The sequence below is a fragment of the Mesoplodon mirus genome, assembly GCF_964341445.2.
Source record: "Mesoplodon mirus genome assembly, chromosome: 2".
Taxonomy (NCBI): Eukaryota; Metazoa; Chordata; class Mammalia; order Artiodactyla; family Ziphiidae; genus Mesoplodon; species Mesoplodon mirus.
In genome coordinates this window covers 32,861,645-32,875,400 of record NC_138977.1, presented here as the reverse complement: position 1 = coordinate 32,875,400, position 13,756 = coordinate 32,861,645, and the positions used below count along the sequence as shown (strand labels likewise).

At 45.7% G+C, this 13,756-nt stretch overlaps 1 protein-coding gene and 1 long non-coding RNA gene across 3 annotated transcripts in view; one reads left to right on the top strand and one right to left on the bottom strand.

The window, feature by feature from the left end:
* Positions 1 to 656, bottom strand: part of PDGFC (platelet derived growth factor C) — a 210,330-nt gene extending 209,674 nt beyond the window's left edge. The window contains exon 1 of one of the 2 annotated variants that reach the window (XM_082611652.1): positions 73 to 656. In XM_082611652.1, coding sequence (XP_082467778.1) covers positions 73 to 295 — 223 coding nt within the window. In that variant the 5' untranslated portion in view covers positions 296 to 656. The remainder of the gene's footprint in view (positions 1 to 72) is intronic. The other variant, XM_082611653.1, reaches the window with a different exon arrangement.
* LOC309798914 lies at positions 294 to 8,840 on the top strand. The gene is made up of 3 exons (XR_014293252.1): positions 294 to 382; positions 1,419 to 1,594; positions 7,446 to 8,840. It is a non-coding gene; the product is annotated as an uncharacterized lncRNA (long non-coding RNA).
* Positions 8,841 to 13,756: the final 4,916 nt, after the last annotated feature.

Genomic DNA, 13,756 nt, shown 5'->3' with positions numbered 1-13,756 from the left:
CCGGGGTGCGTCCCGCCCGGGAGCGCCGGGCGGCGCGGGCGGCGCAGCAGGGGACGGAGCGGGGGCACTCACCGTTCTGCTCCTTGGTGCTAGCGAGCTGGAGCTTGCTGCTCAGGCTGGACTCAGCCCGGGTCCCGGGTCTCTGGCCGGCCAGGGCGGATGTCAGCAGCAGGAGCACGAAGAGGAGCATTGGGCTGAGCGGGCGGGCGCGCGGGCGGCGGGCACTGGGGCGGCGGGGCTGCGGGCCGGGCTCAGCGCCGCCGAGCCCCGCGGGCTCCTTCCCACATCCTCCCATCCAAGGCTTTCTCCGAGGGCCCTCTTCGGCGTCTCCAGTTTGCGCCGAGGATCAAAGCAGAACCTGGACCTGAACCAGTTCCCCGAGGTCTGAACAGATCCTGCGCCGCGCCGCGGCGGCAGGGGGGGGGGGGATGGGGGCGAAGGCGAGGGGGAGGGGGGGACGCGGGGGCCGCGCGCGCCGCCGAGTCCCCGGCCAGGGCCCCGAGCACCTGTCAGCCGGCCGACGGCCCGGCGGCGGGTCGGGGGTCGCGCGGGGCCGCGCGGGGCCGGCCTGTAGCCCGCGGGGCGGCCGGCACCTTCCGATCGATCACAGAGCTGCCGGTCGGGGCGCTCTCCGGGCGCCGCGGCCGCCCCGCCCCCAGCCCGAGGGGGAGGGGAGGCCCAGGCGCGGGAGCGGCGCCGGGGCCGGGGGGGTCCCGAGCGGGGCCGGGGTCCCGGCCGAGGCCGCCCCGGGCCGGGCGCACGGAGGCCGCGGGACGCGCTGCCCGGCTGGCGCGCGGCGCGGATCGAGCACCTGGAGGCGGTCCCGCGCGCCCGCCCCGCGCAGCGCTGGAGGTCGGGCAGGGGTCGCGCAGGGGCTGCTCGAGAGTCCCCTTCCCCGCGCTCGGGTGGCGCGGCGAGCGGGCCCCAGGCGCGGAGCAGGCCGGCGCGGACCTCGCGTGTCCCCTCCCCTTCCCGACCTTCCCGGCGCCGCGGGGGGTGGCCGGGGTCCCGCGCGCCCGGGCGGTCCGGCAGGTGCCGGCGCGCGCGCGGGGTGCCGCGGGGCCCCGGCGGGGGGATGCGGCCCGGGCTCCCCGGGCGCCACGCGACGAGCCGGCTGGGCGCGGCGGGCGCTGCCGGAGCCGGGGGACGAGGGAAGAACTTCCTGCGCCTCCCCGCCTCCCCGCGGCCCTCCCCCTCCGGGCCGGGGCTCCTCGTTCCTTCCCGAGGGCATCCCCATCCCCAGGCCCGGCTGGGACCCTCGGCCAGGCTTTCTGCGTCCGAGGAAGGAGGGAAGCCGGAACGCAGGGAGGTCTTTGCCTCCAGCTTCCAGCCCTCTGAAGCAGGGAGTGGAAAAAAGTAAAAGTAAAGACAAATGGCCGGGATAAGAACACCATTTATTCCTTTAACAAACACTGTAGGGACCGAATGCCTCCTGAGTCCGGGCACTGTTCTAGGGCTGCAGACATGAAACCAAGCAAAAGTCTCTGCCCTCGTGAAACCTGCCTCAAATTAGGTGTCAAGCAAGTGCCAGGGCAGGCAAAGCACAAAGTGCGCCCACCTCCTGTCAAAGAGCCAAGGCGAACGACAGGACCAGGTAAGGCCGGGGGAAGGATGGAGCCCCAGGGGGTGAGCTGAAATACAGGCAGACTTTCAGGGCTCCTGCCAAGGGAGCCAGCCGCCCTTCCCAGCCCGGCTAGGCCCTTGGTGAGTACGGAGGGGACCCGCCCTGGGAAAGGTCCAGGGACGCTCGGGCGGGGACGCCCCCACCGTGGACCCAACTAGGGGCGGAGCCTTCCCCCTGAACGTGGCAAGCCCCCTTCCTCTGCTCGGATGCCCACCGAGCCCAGCCAAGTTGACCTCTCTGCTTGTAACATCCTAGTTCTCTTCTCTTTTTTCCCCTCTTAAAATTCTCCGTGGCTCAACTCCCCTTTGAGGCCTTTGCTCACCTCTCCCATGGGTTCATTCTTGCTGCTTCACCACTTCTGTCTTCAGAGGGCAGGATGTTAAGGCCGATAAGGAAAGCCCAGTCTCTGACCATGAAGACGCCGCAGTTTAGCAGACACAGGCCTTGATAGTGTCTTCACTTGAGCAGCCCCTCAAGGCCAGTGTGAATCCATATTTGCGCAGGAAATATGTTCTAAACGTGGTCTGTAGATCTGGGGGAGAGTTCCCAGTTTTAATAGCTTAAGGAGACTCGTTATGTAAAAGACATGCTTTATGAACACACTCTAATCTATTTGTCTTGAAACTAATCGCTCCCCGGTTTTTCGAATTCGGTACTTTTAATTTCCTAATCAGGATTTTTCTAAATGTCGCTGTTATATGTCTATATCGTTGAGTTTGATGACCACCCACATAGAGTGTGTGTATGTGTGTGTGTGCAGATTTAATCCATTTGCTCTCACGAGGTTATAAAGGTGATGACTACCCTTTCTTTTGTATCGTTTCATATTGGCTAGAAGAGTGCCTGGCCCAGGGAGCTCATAAAGAAACACTCGTGACTGACTGGCAGGTTTCTTGACTGGAGTCACTTACATTCGCCCTGGAATTTCAGCATGGAGGTTGTATTTGAAAAGTTACACACGATCTAGAATAATCCTCCACCTCTGCGTTTCACCTCATCCATAGTCTGCAGATTGCTTTGGCACTGGCCTTATAAATAAAGCCAGCCAGGTGCCCCTGCAGGACTCCGGACCAAATCCGCCCACATCGCTATTGCCTGGGTTCCCTTCCGTGGCCTTGCACTAGTGTCTCTTGAACTGCTCTTGCCCTTGGCAAGGTTGATTATTTTAACACTGGATCATCCTCTGCTCCATTCTGCTTATAAACCCTTCCTAGGAAAGTAGGATCCTTGCATCGAAAGTAAATTTTATATAACCTGGAGTCTGCAGTTACTAAACAATAGATTCTGAATGAATATGGCTTTGTTTTGGCCTAAAGCATTTTCCTTGAGGAAAGGCATCTGTTCCGCCCACCAGGAGAAAATAATTGGGAACATTCTTTGTGGTTTTCGTGTTTTCTTAAAGCTTCAGCAGGCGTGCCCACTCCGGCTGAATATATGTAGTGTGCCACCTACAAATTCCTGATGAGGAACATGCCGGAAGGTACTCGGTTCTTAGCAATGATCATTTTTGGGGGAAGGGAGGGTGGATGTCGCTACTAACTTTTTTTTGAAATGAAATAAGACTTAAAGCCAACTATCCATTCAACTAATCACTTAACACTCAGGAGGGCAGGAACCATGGGGCCGTATATTTTGCCCAGAAAATCAAATATTACAAGTTTTCTTGCTCTTCTTCTGATTCGGTCCTAACACACACACGCACACACACACACACACACATACACACACACACACAGGGACACATGCAAAACAATTTTGACTTTTCCCAGAACTTTTCAGTATTTTAGTGGCAGATGACTGAGCAGGAGTTTCTGAAGTTCAGAGCGCTATGAACCGAAGTGTCCACTACTTTCTAGAATGACTAACTAGCAACCTAAGTGTCCACTACTTTCTAGAATGACTAACTAGCAATACTTCTTTTTTCTTTTTTTTAAATAAATTTATTTATTTATTTTTGGCCGCATTGGGTCTTCGTTGCTGCACGCGGGCTTCTCATTGCAGTGGCTTCTCTTGTTGTGGAGCATGGGCTCTAGGTGCACAGGCTTCAGTCGCTGTGGCTCGCGGGCTCGGTAGTTGTGGCGCGTGGGCTTAGTTGCTCCGTGGTATGTGGGATCTTCCCGGACCAGAGCTCGAACCCATGTCCCCTGCATTGGCAGGTGGATTCTTAACCACTGCGCCACCAGGGAAGTCCAGCAACACTTCTATACACATTTAAATGAGGCTGAGAGCTGGGGGTGTCATTAGTAAGCAAAGTGAATGCCCACAGATCACAGCAGGAATAAAGACTGTTCTGGGGGAAAGAAGAAGTGCAGTAAAATCTCTCTCAGAATCATGCTTTTCTTTCTCCACTCTCTCCAATTACCCCGAGAAACACATGACCTCGCTCTCTTCAGAGATCTCAGGATATATTAATACTGTGTTTTTCCACCCTAAAAACAGAAAATACACTTTTCCTTATATTTTGTTTATCTAGATCGGTCACCCCTTACCTCCCCGTGTGCAGCTGGAATCAGAAAGGCTTGCTTGCCGAGGCAAACGGTAGAGGCTTGTGTGGGGGCCCCGCTCTCAGAGGAGCAGATGTACTTTCTCATTGTGGCCTTTTGAGGGAGGGGAGTCCAGAGGTGAGAAGCTAAAGGTGTGTGACCCAGAGAAACGGGAGATAAGGACAGGCCTTGAGGTGGCTTTGCCCATTGAACTCAAGCTGCTGTTTCCTTCTGGATATCACGGTTGAGTATGCAAAGGTTTTTTTGTCAGAATCTCATAAGTGCTTGTCTGACTCAGAACCCAGAGCGAGTAAGGAGCCAGAAACAGCCCCAAAGAAAGAGGAACCCTGGCCAACTCAGAGCCACCACATCGAAAGATTGTTTCACCGGGAGACGGGAGACCCCGGACTTAGGCTGGCTTCACTACTAACAAACAGCACAACCTTGATCTAGAATCCTCTCTGCCCCTTTTCCTTACAGGAGACACTTACAGTGGAGTCTGTCTCCATCCTCTTACTGCTTTAGAATTCTTCCGTTCTCTAAGCTACGACAGGTAGTGATGTCAATTCTTTTTCAACTTAATTGTGCTTCTGTGATGATACGGGACTAGCACCAGTTTCCTGGCCTTAACTCAGAGGTGCCTGGAGGCTGGCAAGAGAGGACGAGCAGGTGCTTCTCCCCAGGTCCATCCCATCCTGGTAGTTCTCTTTTACCTGTTATGATCCTGGTTGGGAAAGAGAAATTCTACCGATAACCAAAAAGAAGGGGAGAAAAAAGAGTTTGGAAATCACTGACTAAGGCAAGTGTCAGGAATTGTATTGAATTCAGGAAAACAATAAATTATGTGTGGATAGCCACCTTTTAATGTTTAATATCTGTGTGGTATCATCAAAAGATTCCAAGTGTGGTTCCGAGGTAAAGAAAAATAGTACAGTACATAAGTGAGCTGTAAATCATAAGGAAATTCTGTCGTCATTAGCCAAGCACGGACATCCGATCTGCTATTCCACAGAGTCCCACGGGGGGCATCCGGAACAATCCTGAGATCGGGGCACCCCCTGAAAATTCGGAAAACCACCAAACACTGTTTGATCATATCCCGTAGTCAATAAATGTCATTTTTCTCTCCCCCGAAATCATGTGTAGGCTATGCAGGCTTCTGTCCACGTGGTGACAAATTGTAGTAAAAAACTCAAGACACGACCACGGATCTTCCTTTCTCAGACAGTGAGCCCCTTCTTTCAGAGGTCATGAGAGAAGGACCCTCTCACTTTGTGATCATTGTTTCAAGGGCAGTCTTTCCTTGGCTGTCAGCCTTTGTAAAAGGGGCCCAGAGCCTCAGTATGCAACTTCACGAATGTGAAAAGAGTGCTGTTTGTTAGCAGGCAGGGAAAGAGAGCTTAACTCATCTCACATCAAGGTTCCCTCAATTGCTTTTGAAGTTCAGGATAGTTCAAAGATTTGTCATAACCCTTTTCTACTGTGATTACTAATCTCAGCCGTCTGTCATCTTTATGGTCAGAAAAGTGCCTGCTCTCTTCTCTCCTAAAACAGCCCTGTGACATCCTAAGGCATCGTTTTATTTTCCCAAATTTTATTTCTATGGGCACAGTTGGCTTTGATGCTTTCCCCATCTTCCCGGACCACAGTCTCTCCTTGCTCATTGTCTGGATTACCTTTTACTGGTCCTTCATGATATTAGGAGGGTAAAAAGCATGTCTTTCCCTGCAGATTGCTAGTTAAACAGAAGGCAACCAGGGAAAGTAAAAGTGAGGAGAGAATCATTCAGATTCAGATTTACTTTGTGAAGCACCTGTCATGTCCCAGGAACTGTTAGATACCTCGAAATATATTTTCTCATTTCATCTTCCCACCAATCCTTTGAGGAAAGCCGGAGTTTCCCCCATGTTACTGCAGAGAGTTGGAGAATTCATGGATAATTTGCCTGGGGTGACACTACCGGTGACAGGTACATGTCACCTTTGTCTCCCGACTCCCCTTAGACTCCAGTGCGTTTCATTCGACACTTTGAGGCCCTGGATTTTGGAGCAAAGCGTTCCCACGTGAAGCTTTTGCATGTGTCCCAAAGTTTTCTTCATGATGACTACCCTCCCCATCTTTGATCTGGGGTAGACCTTGGCATACATAGACAAACTTTCGCACGTGTTCAAGAGCACAGCGCCGAGACAGCTAGCATCTTTCTGGAACAGCCTAAATAAAAGATGTGAGCCAGACTGAATCTGGGTCCCTGGAGGTAGGGTGGTGACTAAGGCATTGGAAAGCTGGCCTGGGGTCGAAGCCCACCCAAGGCGTGGGCCAGCAGGAGCATCCTGTTTACCCTGGCCAAGTTAGTCATCCAGGGAATGCCTCAGCCTGCACCATCTGTGGGCAGTTATGTCAAAGAATCTATCTCCTTGTCTTTGAGGACAAAGGGGAAGGAGTTCTCATTCCTCTCTTGCTGTTCATGATTGCTACCGAATTACAGCATGAGGGCTGGGAAGAAATACACTCTTTTCCCAGTTGTTCCCTTGGAAGAATCAATTTATGATGAACTCTAGGTGTTGGAGTCTAGGCTTCTTTCACGCCTACCATTCCTATGTGTATCTCTCCACGTGTTTCTAATTCAAAATTCCTGGTCTCCAGTGTTTTTTTAAAGCCCTATGGCAAGGCAAATTTGCATCTGCATTGATAATTTTATGAAGGTATTTTTAGATAGGCTGGAGTTATTCAAAGCCCAAAGGTAAGAACTAACCAGCGACCTGTTAAGCCCTCAGGCGAGCAAAAGTCTTCAAATGAAACTAATTCCTGAAATGAATTCCGTTTGTATCTGAAGGGATATATGAGTGGAAAAGACACTCATGTTATCAATTTTTGTCCCATCGGACAGTTAGTGTGGAAAAAAATTCATTCTTTCTTTTCTTTCTTGAATGACTTTTTAGACACACATAAAACCAAACAAAAATGTGAGCATCAGCCAATTATTCTAGCCACTCTTTTTCACACTTACTGAGGCAAATGATTATACTTTGGGTCTGTTAAAAAACACTATTTTAGGGCTTCCCTGGTGGCACAATGGTTGAGAGTCTGCCTGCTGATGCAGGGGACACGGGTTCGTGCCCCGGTCTGGGAAGATCCCACATGCTGTGGAGCGGTTGGGCCCGTGAGCCATGGCCGCTGAGCCTGCGTGTCCGGAGCCTGTGCTCCGCAATGGGAGAGGCCACAGCAGTGAGAGGCCCGCGTACCGCAAAAAAAAAAAAACACAAAAAACATAAAACAAAAAACAAAACACTATTTTAAGAATTCAGAGCACTTCCTAATACCTCTTTCTTCCTACCTAGATTTCTGTTTGAAGATGATTATCACTGTGTACACCCACGTTCAGCATTCTCAGCCCTGAAGGGGGAAGAAATGTCCCAGCTCTCAGAATCTGTGTGGTCTGGTACATGACTCGACTGTCACCTAGTCTGTGAAGTATAGTAGCCTATTTTCATTTTACATCTTGCAGAGCTGTTATCACATTACTACCTTTTTGATTGAAATGTCCACAATGAAGTACTCTACAATGGAGTTTCTACAAATGATGGATAAATTAATTAATGACAACTCTGTGCATAACTATTAATACAATCCCCATTTTAAAGATGAGAAACTGAGCCCCAGGAAGGCTTTGTAACTTGACCAGAGTCACATGTTTGTGAGTAGCAAAACCAAGCAGGACCCTGCGGGGCTACTGGTCTCGGAAGCCTTTCCGTCCCCCATTTCTTGTTTGTAGGTAGCAGGCTCCAGCGTCCATGGCCTTCCCATGGAGGTTCAAACAGTTGCTAATCAGGGAAGGGAGGGGATGCAGAGACAAAGGAAGATCAGTCAAGAAACAATGGTGCAGCCTTGGGGCAGGGTCCCGGTTCCCTCTCCAGGGATGCACAGAACAATGTCTTTGAGTTGTTTACAGAACTAAAACCCCCATCAAATGGAAGATGAAGCATTCTTCATTCTAGAAGACAGGAAGCACAGAAGCTCATCAGGAGACCTCCTGAGGCTGGATTAAAGGAGCACAGGCCCTGCACACACCCTGGTTCTTATCAGCAACCCCACCCTGGAGCCATTGCTATAAAACTCCTCACCAAATCCTCCCGGGTTGGGACACACAGTTTTCAAAGGCAGGAACCTGCTGTGTCCCCCTTTGCCTGGAAAAGTATTAAAGCTCTTCTTTTCTACTTCACCCAGCTGTGTCTCCAAGATTCCATTCAGCACCGGTGCACAGAGGCGGAGTTTTCTGCATCAGTATTGAAGCCAGAATTGGAATGCGGGTACTTGGTTCCGGTGCTGGCACTTTAAACCATCACGTTTTCATTCCTCCATGAGTGTCTCCAAAAAGACATTTCAGACTTATGAAATGTACATTTATATTAAGCACTTGGTGTTTATTTTATGACTCCACACCGTTTTAGTCATAAATATGTAACTTAAAAATTCTACTGCCAACAACAAACATACATCATTTTGATTCTGGGCTCACATCAAAAGGACAGTGCCCCAAGCCTACAGGAACTAGGCACTCAGTCAATGAAACCATCACGGTGTCTTAGATGGAATACCCTTTTTAGTGGCTATAGAAATGTTGAATCTTCTGAAACCATCCAAAGGGAAAAGGGTCAGTTGCCCTGATTCTTAGCGAGAAGACTTTTTGCCATAAAATCTCCATTACTGTGTTCCTGGGTCTGACAACCTGTGATGAAGGATTTCAGAAACTGATTTGAAGGATTATTATTTGATAAGTGCAGTATGTTAAGTATTGGGATTCAATTTGTATTCAAATCAGTTTCTGAAGGACAGAAGTAGGAAAAAGCAAAGGCAGTGATGTGACTAACTTGTTTCTGGGGAAAGGTGAACGTTCTAAGTAGGAGACAAGAGTTTCTGTTACCGCTAACCTTGAGATCATCATGGACTTGACCAAGACGGCAGTCTTGTCGGGAGATTTGATGCATGCATGCTGCTGGACCCAAGAAGCTACAAGGTAACTAAAAGGCATTATTGTTGCCCTCAATGAGTTCCCCCTGATTTGGGGGCATCCAATCATCTTCAAGTGTGTTTGTTTCCACCTGTGATGTGACCTGTCCTCTTGCATTATCTACAGTCTGCAGAAAGCCCTGCAGACTGCACTCTGCCTGGTCCACTCTTAATGTTCCCAAAAGCTGTCCTCAGGTTACCAGCTTCATCTGTTTAAACACAAAGCTGATCACAGCCTGATCCCTGCTCTAAAAGTCTGAGCCTCCCCCTTGACTGCAGGAGAAAAAAAAACGTTCCCCTTGGGTGTGATCTTCTCTTCCTTACCCACTGGGTCTCACACTCCCCATGCACCACAGTTCCTGTACTCACACTTGCTGGTCTTTGCTTCTTTTCTTATGCTCACTCCACAGTTATAGATAGCTCAATCTGGGACTTCTTCTATTCTGTTTTACTATTCTTATCAGCTTCTTTTTTCCCAATACTTAACATACTGCACTTATCAAATAATAATCTCTAACTCTACTCTGTGCCAGGCACCATTCTAAAGATTTCATGTATACTCACATCTTCATTCTCACTGCAAACATACAAGGTGGGTGTATTACTTTTTAATTTATTTTATTGAAGTATAGTTGACTTTCAGTGTTCCGTGAGTTTCTGCTGTACAGCAAAGTGACTCAGTTATACACATGTATACATTCTTTTTCATATTCTTTTCCATGATGGTTTATCACAGGATATTGAATATAGTTCCCTATGCTATACAGTAGGACTTGGTTGTTTATCCATTCTCTATATAATAGTTTGCATCTGCTAACCCCAAACTCCCAATCCATCACCCCCCCAACCTCCTCCTCCTTGGCTACCACAAGTCTGTTCTCTATGTCCGTGAGTCTGTTTCATATATAAGTTCATCTGTGTCATATTTTAGATTCCACGTATAAGTGATACCACATGGTATTTGTCTTTCTCTGTCTGAGATGGGTGTACTCAATAGGATTTACAGAGAAGTAGAGTAAGAACCGAGAGGCCAAACAATTTACCTAAGACCACTCAGGCTGTAGGTGGCAGAGCCAGGTCTTGAACTTGGTAAGTCTAATTCTCGAGTCCCTGCTTTTGACCATCACTCTGCCTCTAACAGAAGGTGTCCAACCAGTACAGGAGGCCATGTAGATGCCCAGTCACCATCTAAGCATTGAAGTCAGAGGTACAAGCTAGCATCTTTTTTTTTTTCTCTCCAAAAGGCTGTTATTAATTCAGTGGAGGATTTTATCATTAATGGTGTCTTAAAATAAAGATAACATTAAGTAATTTTTTTGGCTGAATAAAGAAGTCTTTCCCTAACTTCTCTCCTTTTCTCACCATCACTGAGTCATCACCAGGGTAAGTCTCATCCTTCCAAAAACTTTCTAGGACAAATCCTTAGCCCCACTGCCGCCAAATTAATGATAATATCCTTTAGTTTTGCTGATGCACCCTCCCTGAAATTGACTGTAAATGCTTTGATGGCAGAAATCGTGCCTTCTCTCTCTTTCTTGTTTTCAATCTAACCACCCCTGGACCGCCTGCCCACCACAGCACTTAACTCTGCATGTGTGCACTTCCATGTTGAACACATCTTTTAATAGCTGGTGAGTGAAATTAACAAAAGTATGAAGTAGCCAAATGCAGTTACACCCATGATAAATCTTCATGGAAGAAAAATGAATGAGGAGCAGCTCCTTCTGACATAGTGACGGAGACTGGAGCCATGTGGAGTTCATTTTCTTGCTTGGCTGTCAGTCAGAGTTGCGGAGCTTGTAAACGGAAGAGCTAAATTATGGAAAACAGGAGTCAAAATGTACAAATCTCTAGGCTCACACCTAAGTGAAAATTATTCATATAATTTTATTTATTTGATGAGCTGAAAGAAGACCAGGTGAGCACTTTCCAAAATGGAAGCAATGCAGAATCTGTCTTTTCAGAAGTCCTATGGTAATACTCATTCCAATATTACAAGGTTATTTCTAAAGCCTGGCAAACAGCCCAATTCATATTGCCTGTATGGTTTAAATAGAGTTATGATAGAAAAATCTTATGTAACAGATGGTTCACAAGACTCTAATAGCCAATCTGTTATAGCCAAGATGTCATCATTTTGAAAAAATAACTTCTATGAAAGTATCTTCTTCATATTTTGAAAGTATGATGTCAAATGAAATCTTTTGTTTTTTTAATTTTAGATTTTAAATTTGTGTGTTACAATTTAAAACATGTATGTGTGTGAAAGCATGTGGTTTTGAAATAATAATTGCTGACTGTTGCTGCCTGGAGAGAAGAAATTTCAAGAGCCACCGAGCTAAAATGGGAAATGAAGGGTCGCTGTTTATGAAGATTCATATGTAAAGTAATTTAATGAAATGACAATTCACTTTGCATCTCCTGTGCTTTGGGCAGTTAATTTTACTGTGAAATATTAGACTTCAGCTCTGAGTTAATATCTTACAAAATAAAGAAACTGACGTGGACTGAGCCAAACGTGCCACTTCATGATTTTTTGTCTTATCTGGCACCAATTCATTACTTTAAAAACAACATATAGGGAACTATACTCAATATTTTTAACACCTATAAGGAAAAGAATCTGAAAACGGATATATGTGTGTGTGTGTGTGTGTGTGTGTGTATAACTGAATCACTTTGCTGTATACCTGAAATTAACACAACATTTTAAATCAACTATATTTCAATAAAAAAACAATTTTTTAAAAAAACATATGCTGAGATTTTATTCTTAGAAATAAATTAATTCATAACACAGTAATGAAAAAAACTTCCTTAATGAGCTTAGGTAAAATATAATTACTCTCATGATGCTTTAAGTTCATGAAAATTGATTCTATTTATTGTGACCTAAAAATACTGTTTATAAATGGAGTATCGTCTATAAAAAAAATTGAATCACTGTGTTGTACACCTGAAACTAATGTAACATTGTAAATCAACTATAGTTCAATAAAAATAAATAAATAAAAATGCTTTCTATGATACTTTCCTTGTTCCTTTCACCACAGATGCTGAAATGATGCATTTGCAGCTGACATGGTATGGAGTTTCCAAGCACTGCCTCATGTAAATGTCCCTCGTGAAGTTGATCAGGCACAAAACTTCACAGGAGAAAGGTAGCATATATTTCTGAAACTAGGAATGAGCTTTCATTAGTAATTTAATTTTGAAAGAGTTTAAAATGTTTTACAATATACCAAATGTTGATGCAGGATATTAATTTATTGTAGGACATCATGTTACGATGAGAAGTACACACAATTGGAAGTTCTGTGTTCTACCACAGTTAGATCTGTGACTTTAACAGCAAGGAAAAGTTAACTTGTCTGGTCCTTAGTTTCTACAACTACAAAAATGAAAGTTTATCTGGTTGATTTCAAGATTCTGTTTCCAACAATTTCTGATTCAATATACACTTAGTTTCTTTTTTACTGGAAAAAATATCTTTTCTCATAGTCTTTCTTGTGTGGAAACAATTACATCTTAAAGGATCTCCTTTATTTTTCTTTAAAGGGAAACAACCTGTGTCCAGAAAGCTCCTACTTAGCTGGACATCACATCAGAGCAGTCATGGTTTCTTAGAGATCTGCCTGCCTTGACCTTAAAGACTTTTCTGACCAGAGGCAGTATATAGATCACTCTAAAAATTTTTAAATGTTTAAAACAACAGAAAAACAAACAAAATATTACTGGGTTGGGGGGGGGAGAATGTGCAATCTAAAAAAAAGAAGAAAGGAAAAAAAAAAACTCCCAAGGGAGAAAGATAAGGATCCTATAATCAAAATTTCCATGTGTTTAGAAAAAACTATTATTCAAATTATTCTTCAAGTGTTTAACAGTTTAGGATTTTTATTCTGCCTTTTGGTCATTATCTTTTCATATGAATATGAGTTACAAAGTGACAGTAGCCAATTTCCGCTTTGGCTTCTGCTGGTGGTTCTGCAGTGGCAAGCCTGTGATGTTTGAACTCCATGGAGCAATATAAAAGGATATTGTTTGATGGCTCTGTCTTCTATACATATGCAAATTGTGTTTGCATTAATATTAATATTGTCTAGATACAAAAGGAAACATTTCCTTTATCATTATATCATAATAATGAATATTAATATCTTCTAGACTTCAATGTAAATTAAAAACACTACAGTTATTAAAACTTATCTCCCGACATTCTGCTATGGATTTGTTCTTTGCCTTCCTCTGAATCTAATATCGTGTGGTTATTCACATCGAAAACACCAGGAGGCACATACAGGAGACTCTGTATCTGTTACTATGGTGACTCTTGGACATATTTTGAAAGAAAAAGCAACCATTATTATGCATAAATTTAAATACTACTGTCCACCTTTTTTAGAATTGCTGTTGGAAATTAGACATCGCATTTCAAAAATTGTTTAAAGTCGTATGCTTCCTATCTTTCTTCTCAAGGAAAATATAGCTAGTTGGAACAACACAAACAAATAGCTGAGTTTTTAAGGAGAGTAACCTACAACTTTTGTTCTCCTCTAAAGATGCTGACACATTATTCTGTACGTAGGCTCTAGAGACAGTCTGATCTGGCTCAAATCATAGCTCTGTCACTTATTGGATGTTT